Here is a 17,139-nt window from a genome sequence, read left to right on the forward strand (position 1 = left end):
GGGCAAAGTTACTTCAAATACAAAGCAGTTCATGTGCGTAGAGAATAAATGGGAGGCTGGAAAGGTACTTTTCAGCATAAATACTTGTGTATGTTGGGGGGAGGAAGAAAATGTTGGGCAGGTATTTTAATTGTAGAGGAATAAAAATAAAATTATCAGTGAGATTTTATATTAATTCCACTTCTTCATAACTTAGCTTTACCATATGATACATAGTTCTATGTTTGCAATATAGTGTATTAGTAATAATGTTTGAGTTTTAATTATTCAGAACTGTTGTGGGCATGTCACTTGAATTTTCTTTTGTGATTTGATTTCACTAAGAAGCCTAACAAAACATAGTGTTGAGGTTTCTTGATTTTTGCGCTGGGATCTGCAGCACTTGAATTCACCTCCTATTCTGAATCCCACTAATTTCAGTGACCTTGTAAGTGGATATGCTAGAGCTTATATTAATGCATCCCAGTGGAGGATCAAGGCTTCTTTTGCACAGCTGGGTGTTACATTATTATACTGTAACAGCACTGTAACATGCTTTGCTTTCAAAGGTGCATCACTTAAGCAGAAACTGCATGGTCAATGTTAAATGTATTTGTACACATTGTATAAATGTGTATGTTCCCATTCCTGCATGTGTCTGTTGTTACTTAAGAGAATTTTACGAACTCATATTATACAGCTGTGTTGTATGCCAGTGGGAGCCAAATCTTTTGGTATGATGATGTATGAACTTTTTTGTTTTATTTATATAGCGTCCAGATATGTGCTAGGCGCTTTACAGATATGATAAGGAACCTATCCCAAGTAATATAGTCGGTGGCCCTGATCTTTCAATCTTTGTTGCCTTCAGTAAGTATCAAGTAAGAACAGTAATATGATCACAGGCGCAAATTGCTGGATCAGAACCTAAACAAATACATTATGCAGACAAAAGGCTTAGAGGTATGAGGTAAAAGGATGTTTAAAAAATCCCCAGTCCTTTTATACTTTCTTCTTTATTGGCTCAGCCTTGTTTCTTTACTTGGATTGTTTTTAGTGCTTTTTCTGTTCTGCTTATGAAACACTTACTAATCCACAAACTATTTTTAAGCTGTTGCTTTGTCTGTTTTATTGATGGTAAGGATTCAGACTTCATAGTTGTTTGACTGGTTCCTTCATGCAGAAATTTAGTTGACTAAAACTGGTTATTCTGGCTAGAAGGGAGAAGTTCTTATGAATGTGCTACTGTGCCCATGTTGCTTTGTTGCTATTGGTTGAGCCTTTCTCTTGGGGGTCGAGGAACTTGACTTGTCAGCCACCGAAGCCTGACAGGAGCCTGGCGTTCATGACAGGTATTGTTCCTACTGGAGGGAGGTGGGTGGAGTCGCTGAATTTCTGAGTCTGGGCTGAGGAACAAGGAGAAGAAACTTGGTGGGCCAATGATGAAACCCAAGTGATAGATTTGTAGGTAATTTTTGGTATGTAACTAAATTTCAGACTGTTGCACAACTTACTAGTAACAAATAGTGTCTGTGAAGCAAAAGTATGTCCTTAGCTTTTTGTTGTTGGTTGTTTTTTTTTACTGGCTTTTGTAAATTTGTGTGAAGCATTTATGCTAGCTAAACATTTTTTTATAGGAAGCACACAAAATGGTTAAAGAAGCTAATGTCAAACAAGCTGCAGCAGAAAAACAGTTAAAAGAAGCACAAGGAAAGGTGAGGTTTTTTCCCATTTGCTTGCTTTGTCTTTTCACGTGGCTATAAATCTAAAGTGTGACTTATAAAGGTGTAAATAGAGCATTACCTGGATACATTATGAAAATACATACTAAGCTGTTCTGTGTCACTTTCACGTTCTTAGCTAACACCTATGGACACAGCTGGTGTTTCAGCATCATACCAGATAGCTAGCATGGGTGCATAGGAAGCCAGTGTTACTGCAGTATGCAATTGCATAGGCATGTGTATGTTAGTACTGTTGGAAGATGAAGTCTTGATTTGAACCAAGATAACTGGAAACTTTGTTAAATGATTTAACATATTTGTAGCCTAATATGATATTTTTGTTACTTTTTTTTTTCTTCCTCCCTCAAGATTGATGTCCTCCAGGCTGAAGTAGCGGCATTGAAAACACTAGTACTGTCTACTTCACCAACATCTCCAACTAAGGAGTTTCAGTCTAGTGGAAAAACTCCTTTTAAGAAAGGCCATGCAAGAAACAAGAGTACAAGTAGTGCTATGGGTGGCAGTCATCAGGACCTTACCATGATGCAGCCAATTGTAAAAGACTGTAAAGAGGTAACAGGACAAGGATTGCCCTCTTCTTGTTGATAAGCTGGCTTTGTTGTTTTGTTTTACTCCCAGTAAATCTGTTGTATGTTAAATCTTTGTGTCATACTGACTATTTTGGAGATGTTTTCCATTAGTGGAAGAAAATTTTTCTTACATACCAATAGGTGATGATTGTTTACCTTTAAATCATTAAGGCAATATGAGATAAGATTTGAAATATTGGAATTAATAATTTAAAGATTGAAATTAAAAAAAAACAACCCACCAACAAAAATACAATATAACTGAATGATAAGTCCTGATGGCTTTTTACAAAGTTCATCACTGAAAGTTTATAAACTTTATTAAATGTTTCATAAGCTGTCATAGAAAAGAGGAAGAGTAATTTTATAGGTCCGTAATGGGTGAAAGAGGCCAGGGAAGAGGTGGAATCAATGATATATTAGAGAACAGAAGGAGAGTTACCACTGGAGTCCCAGAGGGGCCTGTGATAATTTTTTATTTTATTTTAAATCTACTCCTATAACTGAAAATGGGGAAATAATGAGGTGGTAAGTTGGTGCTGGAGTGCTTTGAATGGTAGTAGAAAAAAGTGACTGAAGAGTTGAGAAGGGTCTTATGATACTGAGTGGTTAGTAGAACAGCAGGTGAAATGCAAAATCAATAAATGAGAAATGAGGCATCTAAGGAAAAAATGTAACTCTAGCAAGCATGCAGTTGTGGACTTAAAAACAAGGACATTGTGCTGGGAAGAAAAAGTACTTGTGGACACCACCTCAGTGCTCAGTGATGGTCAAAGACACAGAGCCTTAGGAGTTGTTAGGAAAGAAGTAAATAGCAAAAGGAGCAGCTTTGTACTGCTGTATAAACATCTAGTAAATGTGTGTGTCTATGCATGCAGCTGTATCTTCATCTCAGAAAGGACGTAATGAAAGTACGAGGAGTATGACATAGATGCAAACCTATGGGAAGTATTTCTGTGTAGAAAGATGCACTTGAGGTAGAATAAAAATCTATACAGTCACAGGTGACATGTGGAAGACGAATGGTGAACAAATACTAATGATTTCTTGTAATATGGAGACTCTAGAAGCTAAAGGGAAAATCATTTTCAGTTGGTACATAATCAGACTTTGCCACTCATTGTCATGAGGTAGCAAGATTAAAAACACAAATGTGTTCAAAATGTAGTTATACAAAGTGACAAAAGAAAAGCCTGTTCTATCTGTCTTCTATATACCTTGACATTTGGCTTAGGAAGCTTCTTCACAGATTACTAGAAGTTAGGAGGCAGTAAAATGAAGATACCTCACTGTTTTTTTTCCCTCGTACTGCTCTGCAGCCAGCTCTGTGACTGCTAGCCGTTGTCAGAGGGGTAACAGGCTAACTAGATCTTTAATGTGATTCACAGTGGCCATTTTAATACTTCGTTTTGCCAGTCATTATTGAGTGCATTTGTACTATACACTTTTTTACTATGAATCTAGAAAATAAAGCCATTTCCCAGTTTGTTTTATACTCAGGCTTTCAGAGAAAAAAAAAAAAAAAAGCTTTACATCCTGCATGCCCACTTTCAGTGGCATCCAGAATGTTTTCCTTATTAAAATTGAATCCTTGTTGCCCTTCAGAAAAGGGGAGAGCTGGGATGCAATCCAATTACTTCATAAGCACCACACTGATGTCATGACTCAATGAAATTTTGAAGTGTTGGGCAAGAGTGAGAGAGGGGAGAAATGTGTTTTGTCTCAATTTCTTGTAGAGAGGTGGTGAATGTGAAGGACATGATGCAGAAGGTCCAGTCTGTCTGCCACTTCTAGTTCAGTCCCCTTTTTGTTGGCTGCATAAGGGCACACTTTGAGGCTGATGGAGGCTGCTCAAAACAGGTGACTTTCTTCCACTGACAGCCCAGAGAATCAGTAAGGAACACGGATTTTCCACCCACTAGGATCTGAGTCTTTCTGTCTGTCTTCTGAGCTGGAGTGTTTAACAGAGTGCAACATGGAGAGAAGAAAGACAGACTGCCTCTGGTGTAGTGGCTAGGACATTGTTTTAAGCAGGACAACCATGCCTTCCCTACTGCTTTCATTGTCCAGTTCTTTGTGGTTGTGTTTATCGTCGGTCTAAGGTAAATATTTTTGCATTTCTCGGAGCTGGGTCTGAAACCCTAGTTCTGCCCCCTTCTTGCTAGATGTTCTTGCCACTGAGTTAGGTTACCCTTTGCATGGCGTTCTCCTGATTTTAACTGATTTGGCTTCAAAAGGAGGGCTGAGAGTACCCTTGCTCAGGGTTATATAGTGTCCTTGTGGTGTGGAGAATGTAGCTTTGGATCCTTATGGAGAGTACCATCCAGAGCTTTGCATTTCAAGATGCTGGATGGAGCTGGGTGTAAACACATGTCAACTCTCAGGTTTCTTTGTGGAATATAGACAGAGTGGCTGGCTGTCCACACTAAATTGCAGTGGAGCCAGAAAGGTGACAGCATCCCAGAGAAATATCTCCTAACATGTGGGAGTAATCTCTAGGATAAGTAGACGTTTGTAATTAAGTTAGGTATTAACAGGATTTAGGTAAGCTGAATAACTGCCGGTATCTTAGGCAGGCAGGTAGCATCCACTCAGCATAAATACTGATAAACGCGTCGGTGGTGTTCAAAGAGCTTAAATGTTTCTCTGATGTTGTATTTTACTATAAAATGGAAGTATTAAAAGTTTAACTAGAATTACTATTACAATTGGCTGTATATTTAATTGCAGGTAATCAAAATTTTGATCTAGTGAAAACACAAGTAAAGGCAGGGAGGAGATATACATGTAGCACTGTGTGGATTGGAAAGGGTGAGCAGATTTGTCAAAGCAGCTTCTTTATAAATTGCAGGTTTGGGTGAAATTGAGTGAATAAGAAACACATCTTAATTTTTAGAAATCCTATAGCACAAATCAAAAATGACTTTTCTTTTTTCTGCTGATATCTCTTGATTGTGTTCATTTTAAAGCCAGACCTGAAATGGGGTTTAAGGTGTAGGTAATGTTCCTTTAGGGAGTGAATTACACCTATTGAATTTCATTTGTACAATGAGGTTGGTGGCTTAGCAACCAGAACATTTATGGACTAGCTTAATTAAGATGGTTCTTCCTGATTGTACCTGAGTGTAAGGCAAGTAGCTCTAATGGAAAAAAATTTGCCAGTCTAATTTTTGTAGGTTCTTTTTCAAGGAAAAAAAACCCAACAAAATGACAAAAGAACTCCCCGAAATATATATGTAAAAGAATGGCTAAGTGCTGGGAGCTCGGAGAAGGGGAAAGAACAAAAGACTGAAAGAGGTTGGTTCAGAGCGGTATACCGATCTATTAATAGGATTAAAAAGAGTTTTTAGCGTATGTTATTTTCCCTCTTTCATTATCTCATCTATATTATTTGCTTTTAATATGACAAAAACTTAGAATCACATCCTGGCTTATCTTTGGCCTGCAACACCTGTCCCTTCCTATAGCTTTAGGTTTGGGTTTTAGGAGTGTAGAATCATTTTGGTTGGAAAAGACCTTTGAGACCATTAAGTCCAACCATTAACCCAGGACTGCCAAGTCCATCACTAAACCATGTCTCTAGGCATCTCATCTACACATTTTTAAACGTCTCCAGGGATGGTGATTCCACCACCTCCCTGGGCAGCCTGTTCCAATGCTTGACCACCCTGTCAGTGAAAACATTTTTCCTAAGATCCAGTCAAAACTCCCCTGGCACAACTTGAGGCTGTTTCCTCTTGTCCTATCTCCTGTCGCTAGTTATCTGGAAGAAGGGACTGACCCCCACCTGCCTACAACCTCCCTTCAGGTAGTTGTAGAAAGCAGTAAGATCTCCCCTGAGTCTTCTCCAGACTAAACAACCCCAGTTCATAAGACTTGTGCTCCAGACCCTTCACCAGCCTTGTTGCCTTTCTCTGGATGTGCTCCAGCACCGGTATGTCCTTCTTGAAGTAAGTGGCCCAAAACTGAACACAGTATTCAGGTTTAGGATCACACAGTATTAGGTCTGCAGTAGTACAAGAACGGGATTCGACAACCAGTTGAAGGGGAAAGTTGCTCAAGTCTTTGTCAGCAGAATGTCAAAACCAGTCTGAGGGGTGGTGTTGTATATCCCATTGGGGACTGGCATTAGTCTTTTACATTGGGTTAGGAGTATGCATTGGAAGCAGTCATCCCCACTCGGCTTGGTTCACGTCTTGGAGCAGTGTTGGTGCCTGTGAACAAGATCCTTCTCAAGTAATCCTAAATGAGAGGATGGGCTCTGGGAATACCTTAGTGTGCTCCATCTGTCCGTGGGTAGCCGGCCCATGGGATAGGTGTGTATTTTAATAGCAACCTAGTACCAGTCTCCTGAACACCAGACTGGATAGGTGCCTTCCCACAGCTAAGCTGCTCTCAACATGGAGATAACAGAACAAGGTGTTTTCAAAGCAGATAAAACTATCTCTAACACAGATCATGCTTACTCTTAGCATGATTTAATGGGTTATTTTAGTATTTCCCCATTGACAAGAGGAGTGGTGGGGGAGCGGGCTCATAAATCATGCTCTGTGAATATCCTTGCCTTCCTGTTGTAGCATGGTGTAGGAAAGAGTTTGGGCATAAAGATGAAAACTGAAGAATAAGAGTATCGTTTTAATTGATTTGTATTATTGACTTCCTGTTTTCCTGTGTTAGTATATTTAGTGTGTTAAATGTCTGTTTTCTTTTAGTGTTTGGATAGCAGCATGTTATATTCAGATGCAGGGTGAATGTATAAGATGTATAAGACTGCAGTTTTCTTTAGATTTCTCTGCTTTTCTGTAACTCAGAAAAGGAGATGGACTAAAATACTGTAATGAAGGTGTGTCAAGGAGATTTTTTTATTTTTTTATTTTTTACTATTAAACAATCAGTTAAGTTTTTCACATTGATCCTGGAAGCCTAGGAAATGGGGGAGAGGTAATTAGCTTCTCCCTGGTATAGCGGTGACCAGTGAGAGCATTAACCCCGGTGCCTTGACAATGGTATGTTTTGATTTGATTATATTTACAGTCTTAGGAAAGTGGATTTAAGAAGATGTTCATAGCTGGGGCATGATAGCATTCTTTCACAGTGTGATGGAAAGCATGTAGTTTTAATGCGTATTATTTACCCGTGAATATTTGCAAATGACAGTAGAGTGATAATTGCAGTACTAAAATATGTGAATCTTTGTGTTCTAGGCTGACCTGTCTTTGTACAATGAATTCAGATCTTGGAAGGATGAGCCAACTATGGACAGAACATGTCCTTTCTTGGACAAAATTTATCGGGAAGATATTTTTCCGTGTTTAACCTTCTCAAAAAGTGAGGTAATGGAAATAGTCTAAATGTGGTCACTGATGCTTTTCCCTTAAATATGTTACATGAAACCAGTAGACTATTAAAAATGTTTTCATATGAAGTTTAACCATTTTTGTTTCATTAGAGTGTGACAGTTTGCAGTAAGTGCTGAAGTTTAGTCTAGTGTATTGAAATGATAATTTTTTCTTCACTATTTATGCTATACCAGATATTGGCCTTTTTAGGTCTTCTCCTTCAGATATTACTCCTGTCTGGCAGAATCTGATGCTTGTAGGAATGGATGGTGTTTTGTTTTTTTCTGATATTTCAAAGATCCTCTGGATTCTGTTGTAGAAATAGTGTCCTGACACTTGTTTCTTGTTTGTATAGGGGGCAGTAGAGACCAATATATTTAATTTTGTGGACCAGTTTTCTTTCATCAGTCAGCGCAGGCTGCAAGCACAATCTGGGTGTTTTCTTGGAGAGGTCTGAGTTACAAAAATCAGACTTCAGGATTTTATATGATTCAACAGGGGCAGTTTGGGAATAGAGTTTTAGATGAAACAAATTACAAGACTTTTTTTTTCTTTCCTTGTGTTATTGTCACACATTCCCATACAGAGGAAGGACTGGAGTTTTACCCATTCCTGGGAATAATGTGGAACAGATTCCAGCTCAGACTACTTTACTTAGTTGTTCTTAAACAGCATTTTCAGGCTTGTAGTTGTGGTATCAGTCTCTAAGGGGAAGGGACCATATTCTTAGATCTTTATTGATATAAGAATAACACATTTTAAAGCCCTCAGACTTGTTTTTTTCCTCAATAAAATTGAACACCTCCCTCACATGAAAAATGCTGTAGTTTCTTCATAATGTTTATCTGGTATTTTCATATGGTTTGTTATGTTCTTTTGCCATGCTTTACATCTGCTGTTACTTGTTGGCTGTAAGCATGCATGATCTTTCAGTTAATTGCGTACCAGTTCATTGTGGTTGGTGTACAGCATCATATGAACCTCTCCCACTAAAAAGTTTACTTGGTTACTATGGGAGTTAAATTGGTTCTGCAGTAGGCCATCCTGTTGTCTTTCCCAGCAACTTCATTTTGTTTTTTTCTGCTTCGGTGCTGATATAACTACTGTAGATTTGTATTTCCTCCTAAGGAAAGAATGAGGCTTCTAGCACTTGTCAGTTACACAGTTATGGTTTCTAGATGCTGTACATAGTGACCAACTTCTGTTTTCACTTGAATATCAATAAACTAATATGCAGTTTAGCCAAACAATAAACTACAAGTTAATGTTTTTGAATAATTGGAAATGCAGTTATCTGAATCGTTGAGGTATTGTATTAACTCTCAGTAGCCTATTGTGTATATGCATAATGTTTTGCTTTTGGGAGGTGGGAGAGAAAGTGTGTTTTATATGAACTGCTTTAATATTAACATTCTGCTTTTAAAGTATTCAAAGTACAATAGAAAAATATCTTTGTTACTCAGTAGGAAGGAACCTTAGCACAGAACTATTTCACTAATGACATAAATTGCACCTTCTTTTAGATCAAGTAATGGCTATTACTTGTCCATACTTAAACAGTAGTCTTGGGCAGTTTAGGCCAGTGAAGCAAAATGAGCATATTTCTAGTGTCTTATGATTGTGGGTTTATAAAGAATTAACATAAAAAGCCTGAGCAGAGTTGCACTTTGTTTCATGAAGATGATGTTTGGACTAGTGTTTCAAAGTTGCAATGGGTTTTTCTATATATTATGTTGGTTTATTCTATATATGTTACTCAGTCTTACTTGTTTGAACACCTTTCTAAAGATATCTTTGGCTGAAAAAGTGACATAATATCTACTTGGTTTTTGCAAGATAAGGAAGCATGCTGCATAATTTTGTGTTTCCATAGCACACAATAAAATTAGAGCAAGTTTTTTTAAATAAAAAAAGTTTGTGCCATATCCTGTTTCTGACAAGAACACAGCACATACAAATCATATGTGCTATTTGGGCTTATGAGGAATGACTGAAAATACAGTTAGCATTTGAAACATGCTTGACTACATTCCCAGCTGTAAAGGCAGTTATCTTGCCTCGGGGAGGGCAGGGTTATTTGGAGGGTAGAATTTAAACAGGAGCCTGGAAATGGGACCTCTTGCTCACTATGAAAGCAAAATCTCATTTGTAATTTAATTTGTTTGGTGAGTTGATTTTTTTTTTCAGTGTTCCTAACTTAACGGAGAAAGAAATGTCACTGCTTTGAAGCAATGGATAACAGAGCTGTTTTTAACTGCTTTCTAAATTTCTCTTGCAGTTGGCCTCAGCTGTTCTGGAAGCTGTTGAAAACAACACTTTGAGCATTGAACCTGTTGGCTTGCAACCTGTTCGATTTGTGAAAGCTTCTGCAGTTGAATGTGGGGGACCAAAGTATGTTAAGCTAACAGACAGAGTGGGAATCTTGATTCATTTGAGATAACAGATTGAGAAAACTGCTATCAACTGATCACCTCAGTCAGATTTGTGTATTTTAACCTTCATTTCCTAAAATCTAAGTTTTCAAGATTGCTGTTAAAAAATTTTATGGGGAAAGTAAGCAACTAGTAAATTAAACTTTAAAAAAAATTGATCTAGAACAAACCTTTAAGACAAAGTCCCTTTTTGGGAGAGCTCTTTGCTTCACTTATGATGCATTGACCACAAAAGTAACATTAACTTCTTTGGAGAAGACTGTCCTGATACTTGAAACAGATGCTTTTAAACTAGGCACTATCACCTGGAAAGCATCATGAAAGAAATAGGTGTTGAAGCAGTACAGGCTGAATATTTGACATCTGGAGTATCTGTGGCCTAGGAAACTTAGGACATGCATAGCACACTGACAAAGGTAGATGAAGGATTTGAGAGGAAATACTCAGAATAAATCCTTTGAATTTGAGTGGGAGTAACATAATGAAGCAGGAATGAATGTGAGTTTGAATCTAAAGCAGGAAGTATGCTTGAAGGACAGGGAGGTTATTTTAGAAATTTTGGAATGGTCCTAGAGGAATCTGAAGCCAAGGCTTGTTTAGGTACTGGTGGTCCTAGAAGAATCTGAAGCAAGGCTTGTGCTGTCAGGTGCTGATACAGACATTAAAGTCAGGTGGGAGGGACTTGCCTTGAGGCGCTGGGGTTTTGATGGGTGTGGAGAAGGGATTTAGTGTGCTTTAGCATATATCAGGGTTAAGCAAGCAAGGTCAGTGTTCATCTGAAGCCTTCCAAATTTTCAGGCGGCCTTGATTTTTCGGTTGGAAATCATTTGGACAAGTTGACAGTTGTCTAATATTTGTTCTGACGGAGCTGAGTTTTCTCATAGAAGACTTGCATCAAAAAGCTTTCATCTGGCTCTTAAGATTTTTTTTTAATTATCATTTTTCATTGCTATTGGTTGTAGTTCTTGCTTTTCCTCCAGTTTTTGAGTGGAAGAGAAAATACATTTATCATATTTCAAATTCTTTATTTTCTCTTGAAAGCTGTGCAAACTGAAAATTGTTTTATGACTTAGTCTTTGATCCTTTCTAGCCTACAAAATTCAGGCATTCATATACTCTTCAGCTTACTCCTGTCACTAGAAAACATGCCCTCATCTGAAGGGCCCACCACTAATAAAGGAGCTGCTTAAGGGCTGGTGATTTCGAGTTCAAGATAAACCACTGTGAGCTGCGTTCTGTGAGTCCAGTAAAGAATCTGGAGAGCCAGAAGCTACTGAAACAAGTAATATGTCATTAAAGAGCAATTGGCAAATTGATTTAAAATCATTGTGGTTCAAGCAACTTCCCTATGTCTTGACATGATGAAATATTTACTCAAAACCAGGATACTCAGTTGCATCATTCAGAAGTTTCATGAGATTTTTAACGTATTTTCTGTAGCGTAAGATAATTTTTATATTAGAATTTATGTAATCCTTAAATAGTTGGCTAGATACAGATTTATGTTTTGAGATTACAGTGCACAAATTGTAATTAGTTATTGTAGGTGTATCAAAAGGCCAAGTGTACTCCTTTTTCCCTTTTTCTACTGACTTGTAAAGACAAAAACTTGTGGCGTTGCTTGTAGATAAGTAATAAGTAAGGAATATGCAGTATTTCAGTGTAACTTGGCAGCAAATGTGCTTTGCCTTATGTATGATTACTTGCAGTGAATGGGAAACAGGTGTTCCAGTTTTCACTGAATCAGAGTAGCATTTTCACATTTTTTATTCTTATATGGTGCAAAGCACTACTTTTATTGAAACCATGTTCTTAAATAGGTAGTAATGCAGACAAACTGTAAATAATAACAAAAACTTGAGTAATGTTTTTAAAGGAATTATTTTATTGTACAGTTGCCTGGGGGATGGGGGAACAGATGGCACAAAATGGTGGGTAATAGCCCAACAGAAAAATAAGGAGTGGAGGGCAGAGAGCTGTGATAATAGTGAAGGAAGGTCTTGATATACAGAAGTTACTGAATGGTGCCTGTGATGGTGTGTAGTAAGTGCTGCCTTAATGAAAGACAGCTGGGTTTCCCCACGGGATTCGAATAATTGTCCCCATGGGGAACAAAGAGCTAAGCTGCGTGTGTGCCATACAGCGCAGAAATGAGTCAGTAGTAGTAACAGCCATGCCAGCATTTAACCTGGTGTGATGAAAGATAACATACAGAACGTAATTCTATAGCCAGAAGGGAAAAAAAGGCTTTATTTTCCTAGCATTGAAAGTCTGTCTGTTTTCTCACAGAAGCCTGACTGAAATTGCCATTAGCTCGCTTTAGCTACTCTAGGATTTCTTGGATCAATGGTCTGCTGTCAGTCCTCATAAATTGCTATGGAAAATTATATATACTCTTCAATTTTCTCCTGTCTTGCATGGTTCTGTGGACCAGCTGCAGGCTATTTAAAAGGATCTCTGAGCCACTGTTTAGAACCACAGAAGCTTAGTAATTTTTGTTTCGCTTTTGAAAGGCTGCTTGTTCTTAGTCTCCCTAATTTTGTTAGGTAGAAATGGAAGAGAGAAGAGCCAGCAGCTTTTAAAATCAATGAAACTGTGGATGCCATGAGAACCCAGTTCATCTGAGATGCTCCAATATAGAAATTCCAAGTAAATAAAATTCCCATTTTATTTACATTTATTGATTGTATTGATAGTTAAGTCCAGAGATTCAAACCATCTTTTTCTAAAGAACATTGGAAGAAATGTTAAAAAATTCTTTGCCTTTTCCTGAATAGTGTTTTTGGGAAGAATTCGTGGTGACTACTGACCTCTCCTTGTTCCTGAATGACATACCTGCAGTACACTAGAAGAAGTAAATTTGATTATTTTACCATCATTTTTTGTAGTGGCAATGGAAATCATTATTGCCAGACAGCCTGTTTTCCTTTGTCCCAAATTATTATACTCAGAATATAAAATACTATTTCCATTTAGGCATAAATGCAAAGCTCATCTTAATGTGCATCTGAGGGAGGCTTCAGAGAATTAACTGCTATTCTGTAGGGCCGATGTTTGGTTTTTTTTATGATGATGAAATGCATGGTCAAGCAGAAGTTTTAAAAAAAATCTTCTTAAGTGTTGGCATCAACTGATAATTTAAACAATGTTTATTTCACATATGAAGAGGTAAAGAACTCCCACTGTTCCAGAGTTGTCAAGCCGACTTGAATTAGTGAATATGAGAGGGCATGACCAGAGCTGAAGAAAGTTTTAAAAATCAGAAATGCATCATGGTGCTCCAGTATTCAAACAAAAGGTACTAAAATAATTGGCAACATAATGTAATAGTTGCAACTTGTAAAATGAAGGCAGACATTTGGGTATCTGTGCCTATATGAAGCAATTTTACATTAACACATTAAACCCATACAGGTGTTTAGATGTTAATGTCAGATTCCTTTATTATGTCATGCAAAATTTATGTTTTCTAGGAAATGCGCTCTCAGTGGACAAAGTAAGTCATGCAAACATAGAATAAAATTAGGAGATACAAGCAGTTACTACTACATTTCTCCTTTCTGTCGTTACAGGGTAAGTACACTTACTGTGATTTCAAGTTGCAGTTATTTAGTTATTTTTTCCCATACCATTATACAAAATGATACTAACCATCATTGTTTTTATATGGGTTCAGATCACTTCTGTGTGTAACTTCTTTACATATATTCGATACATCCAGCAAGGACTGTTGAAGCAGCAAGATGGTGAGTAGGGAACTGTATTTGCCATACATAAAAATTTACATAGTGCATATGCCTAAAACTTGCTGTCTGTGCACAGTAACAGTGACCTAACAAAGGTCTGTATGTTGTTAGGCATTGTTGTAATTATGTGAATTTGGTGATATTCCACCCTCTAATGAAGTTATTTTTTTAACAACAACGACAAATTAAAAGGCAGTGATCTTTAGTCCATCTAAAAGCCCTGTATGTTATTCAGTAAGAAATGTTATAAAAAATTCTGTAACAAGAGGAGTGAGTTAGTCTCAGTTTTTCCATATAGTATTCAAAAATCAAGTCTTTCTCATAGAATGTGGAGATGTGTTAAAAAACCCTTCAGTTTGGTTTGATCTGGGCTGTTTTTTCTTCTCGGTGTTTTGATGTGTCTTCTCATTTCATGTATTCAGAATTCAGACAGCTGTTCTTGTCAGACTCTCTTTCAGGGAGAACTGGCAAGGATGACAATATTTTTGCTTAAATTGTAAACAATAAACAGGAAACCATACTATAATCATTCATCTGAGTGCAGCTGAGAAATGAGGTCTCAGTCATTGCTGTGGCATGGCAAAGTCTCTTGATTAGGGCTCTGGTTATAAATGTAAAGCTTGATTACCTTCACCCTACCCCAAAAGGGAAATGTGGTTTCTTACTGTCATTGCTTCAGGCTGTGGGGTTTTTCCCCCTCCCCCCGCCCCGCCTTGTTACCTGGTTGATTTGTTCCTGTCAAATAGCATATCCAACAACTGCCTATTTAAACTGTTTGTGCAGTAATTCAGAAATTTGCTTAACTGTGCTATTCAGTTTCAATATGACCATATAAAAGAAGATGGTTATGAAAATGTATGCACTGTACAACTAGTTACTTAATACTGGAATTTAAAAATATAGTGGGTTGGAGTTGTAGTTACTGGTCTTCACTTGGAAGACTATTTTACCTGTTTACCACTATAAAAGAAAGTTATGGTGATTTGATTGTTTGAACTGTACACGATTTAATTGTATTTCCTGTCCAGGTCAAAGAATATTGCCTAACAGCCTTCAGTCCAAGGTTTTGTGTTTTTTGTTTTTTTTTTTGAAATGGACCGTATTGCTTAGGCTCTTGGATTTGCTAAGCACAGTTAGCAGAAAAAGTGTCATTAGCCCTGTGTTAATAGTTAATTAAAAAAATTGCTTTCACTTTTATTTTTTTAGTTCATTTGCATTTTTGTTATAGTAGAGTAAAATCAGCATTATAATGTTTATGGATAAGAAGAGTCTGTGCTTTTCATTCATCCAGTCTTTGTGTCTGTGTGGATTTGCTTCACCTAGAATTTGGCTAGAACTAGCCCCACTTTGATCTGTGTCACCTATAGTAATCTCTTGTGATGTTTCCCAGTTTCAAGAGCTCTGTATTTCAGCCACACGCAAATCTTTTGTTTCCGTTTCTAACCTGAAGTACTCCTGAGGTGGTAGACTGTTCCTTATAAAAAAATAATGCTGTTAACTTTCCTTGTCAAAGGGTATTATTTTCATGGAATTCACCAGAAATTCAACTATTTCATACACTAAATTGTTTAATAAAACCTTCAGGTGGTGGTAATTGTTACTGATTTACTGGCATTACAGATGATCTTGAAAATGTGTTATTTAACCGTAAACCAAATAAAAACTTAAAAGACTTTTACTTTGACCAAAAGGACCTAGATATAGTTTCAACTAAAATTTTAGTTTGCTGTTGAGGTAAAGAAATTCAGCTAATATTTTTCTATCAAATAATGAAATATTTTCAGCATTATCAGAAATAGTTATTCACAGGAAGTTTTGAAAAATGATGAAGCTTGGTGTTTCAGCTCAATTGTCCAGCTTTACCATTAAAAACATAGAATTTGCATTTGTAGCTTTATGTATTTCAACAATACCTTTACAAGAATGTAGGCAGTCATGATCATTGTCTGCATAATGTGTTACATGTATTTCTACTTATGCATCGTATGATTTTTTTGAGACAAAGTCACTTTTATGAAACTGTTTTTCCAAATATGGTAGGGAAGACCTTGAGCCTGTTGCTGAGGTTAATAATCTTTATAGTCATTCTACATCATGATCTTGACTGCATGGAATTTATTTTTATCTTGAATAATTATATACTCAGTTTTGATTTGTATTGCTGTGGCATCTAGAAGCTTAAGGTATGCACTAGACTTATCAAATTTAGCTAAATACACAGGAAATTTAAAAAAAGGTATTTTTCCTCCCCAGTTTATTGTTGCTGGCAGATTGCTGGTAGAAAAAAGAGGTAGGAAGAAAGATTACAGATGGAAAAATTATAACAATTACAGATTCTGTGATAAAACAATTCATCCAACAAGTTCTGCTTTTGTCTTCTGTAGTCTTTTAATTTTACAGAAAATGAGTCAAGGGGCAGGGCAGTTAAAATGAGAAACTGCAGTTAATTGAAGTTAAAAAGAAATAGTAATGTATTTTTGTTCCCCAATTTTAAAAAAAAAAATCTAAAATTTGGGGATTTTCTTATGGGGCCATCATTTAGCATTTTTCGAATAATACTTCCACAAATTTTGTCACAACCAAGCACAAATAGCTCTTACTCATTAATTCTGGTTTTACTAGCTGTTTGTTGCTTTTGAAGTTGCCCTAAACTGATGTACAGTGAGGTGGCCTGTATACATCAGTTGAACCAAAATATGAATTCAGTATGTTTCATGATATTTCTGTCTTGTTTTTAGTGGATCAGATGTTCTGGGAAGTTATGCAGCTGAGAAGAGAGATGTCACTAGCAAAACTTGGCTATTACAAGGAAGAGCTCTAAATCTTTTTACTTCTGCGTGTGCATGAACTTCATTGAATATACATAACTAAAATTGCTGAATCTGTCACTTGATATTTATTTCCACAAAGTGGGTCCAAGATCTTTCTCCTTTTGCAGATGGCACTAAGAAGTACTGTGATTGTTTTGAACTGAGCTATGCTGTATATGCATACATATAATACTTAGTTGAACAAATGTGGTAAGCACTTGCAGATGTATTAGTGATTGTAATTTACATTTAAAAACAAAACTTCTGATTAAAGTGTTAGTCCAAAGCATTGTTTGTCTTTTGTTCTTTGTGATGCAGAATGATGTGAACCTCCCTGATAAGTCATTCCAAAATGTAAAACTGAAGTGATTTTATGAAGAGGGAATAAACGCCTGATGTTTTCTTCACTGTAGAGCTTGGATAGGTATATGTGTATCTCTATGCATGTATGCCAATACAGTTAACAGACAACTGGGAGAACTTGGATGACTTTGAAGTGCTGCTTTCCTGTATTTTTCA

The 17,139-nt window shown here is 36.9% G+C and overlaps 1 protein-coding gene across 4 annotated transcripts in view; it reads left to right on the forward strand.

The window, feature by feature from the left end:
• Positions 1-16,906, forward strand: part of LOC121088487 (RAB3A interacting protein) — a 34,095-nt gene extending 17,189 nt beyond the window's left edge. For all 4 annotated transcript variants that reach the window (XM_040594675.1, XM_040594676.1, XM_040594677.1 and 1 more), the window contains 7 exons: positions 1,617-1,694; positions 2,073-2,276; positions 7,498-7,626; positions 9,911-10,023; positions 13,538-13,637; positions 13,741-13,810; positions 16,549-16,906. In XM_040594675.1, the coding sequence (XP_040450609.1) occupies positions 1,617-1,694; positions 2,073-2,276; positions 7,498-7,626; positions 9,911-10,023; positions 13,538-13,637; positions 13,741-13,810; positions 16,549-16,631 (777 nt within the window). In that variant the 3' untranslated portion in view covers positions 16,632-16,906. The remainder of the gene's footprint in view (positions 1-1,616; positions 1,695-2,072; positions 2,277-7,497; positions 7,627-9,910; positions 10,024-13,537; positions 13,638-13,740; positions 13,811-16,548) is intronic.
• The last annotated feature ends 233 nt before the right edge of the window (positions 16,907-17,139 follow it).

This window comes from Falco naumanni, chromosome 5 (genome assembly GCF_017639655.2).
Source record: "Falco naumanni isolate bFalNau1 chromosome 5, bFalNau1.pat, whole genome shotgun sequence".
Lineage (NCBI taxonomy): Eukaryota > Metazoa > Chordata > Aves > Falconiformes > Falconidae > Falco > Falco naumanni.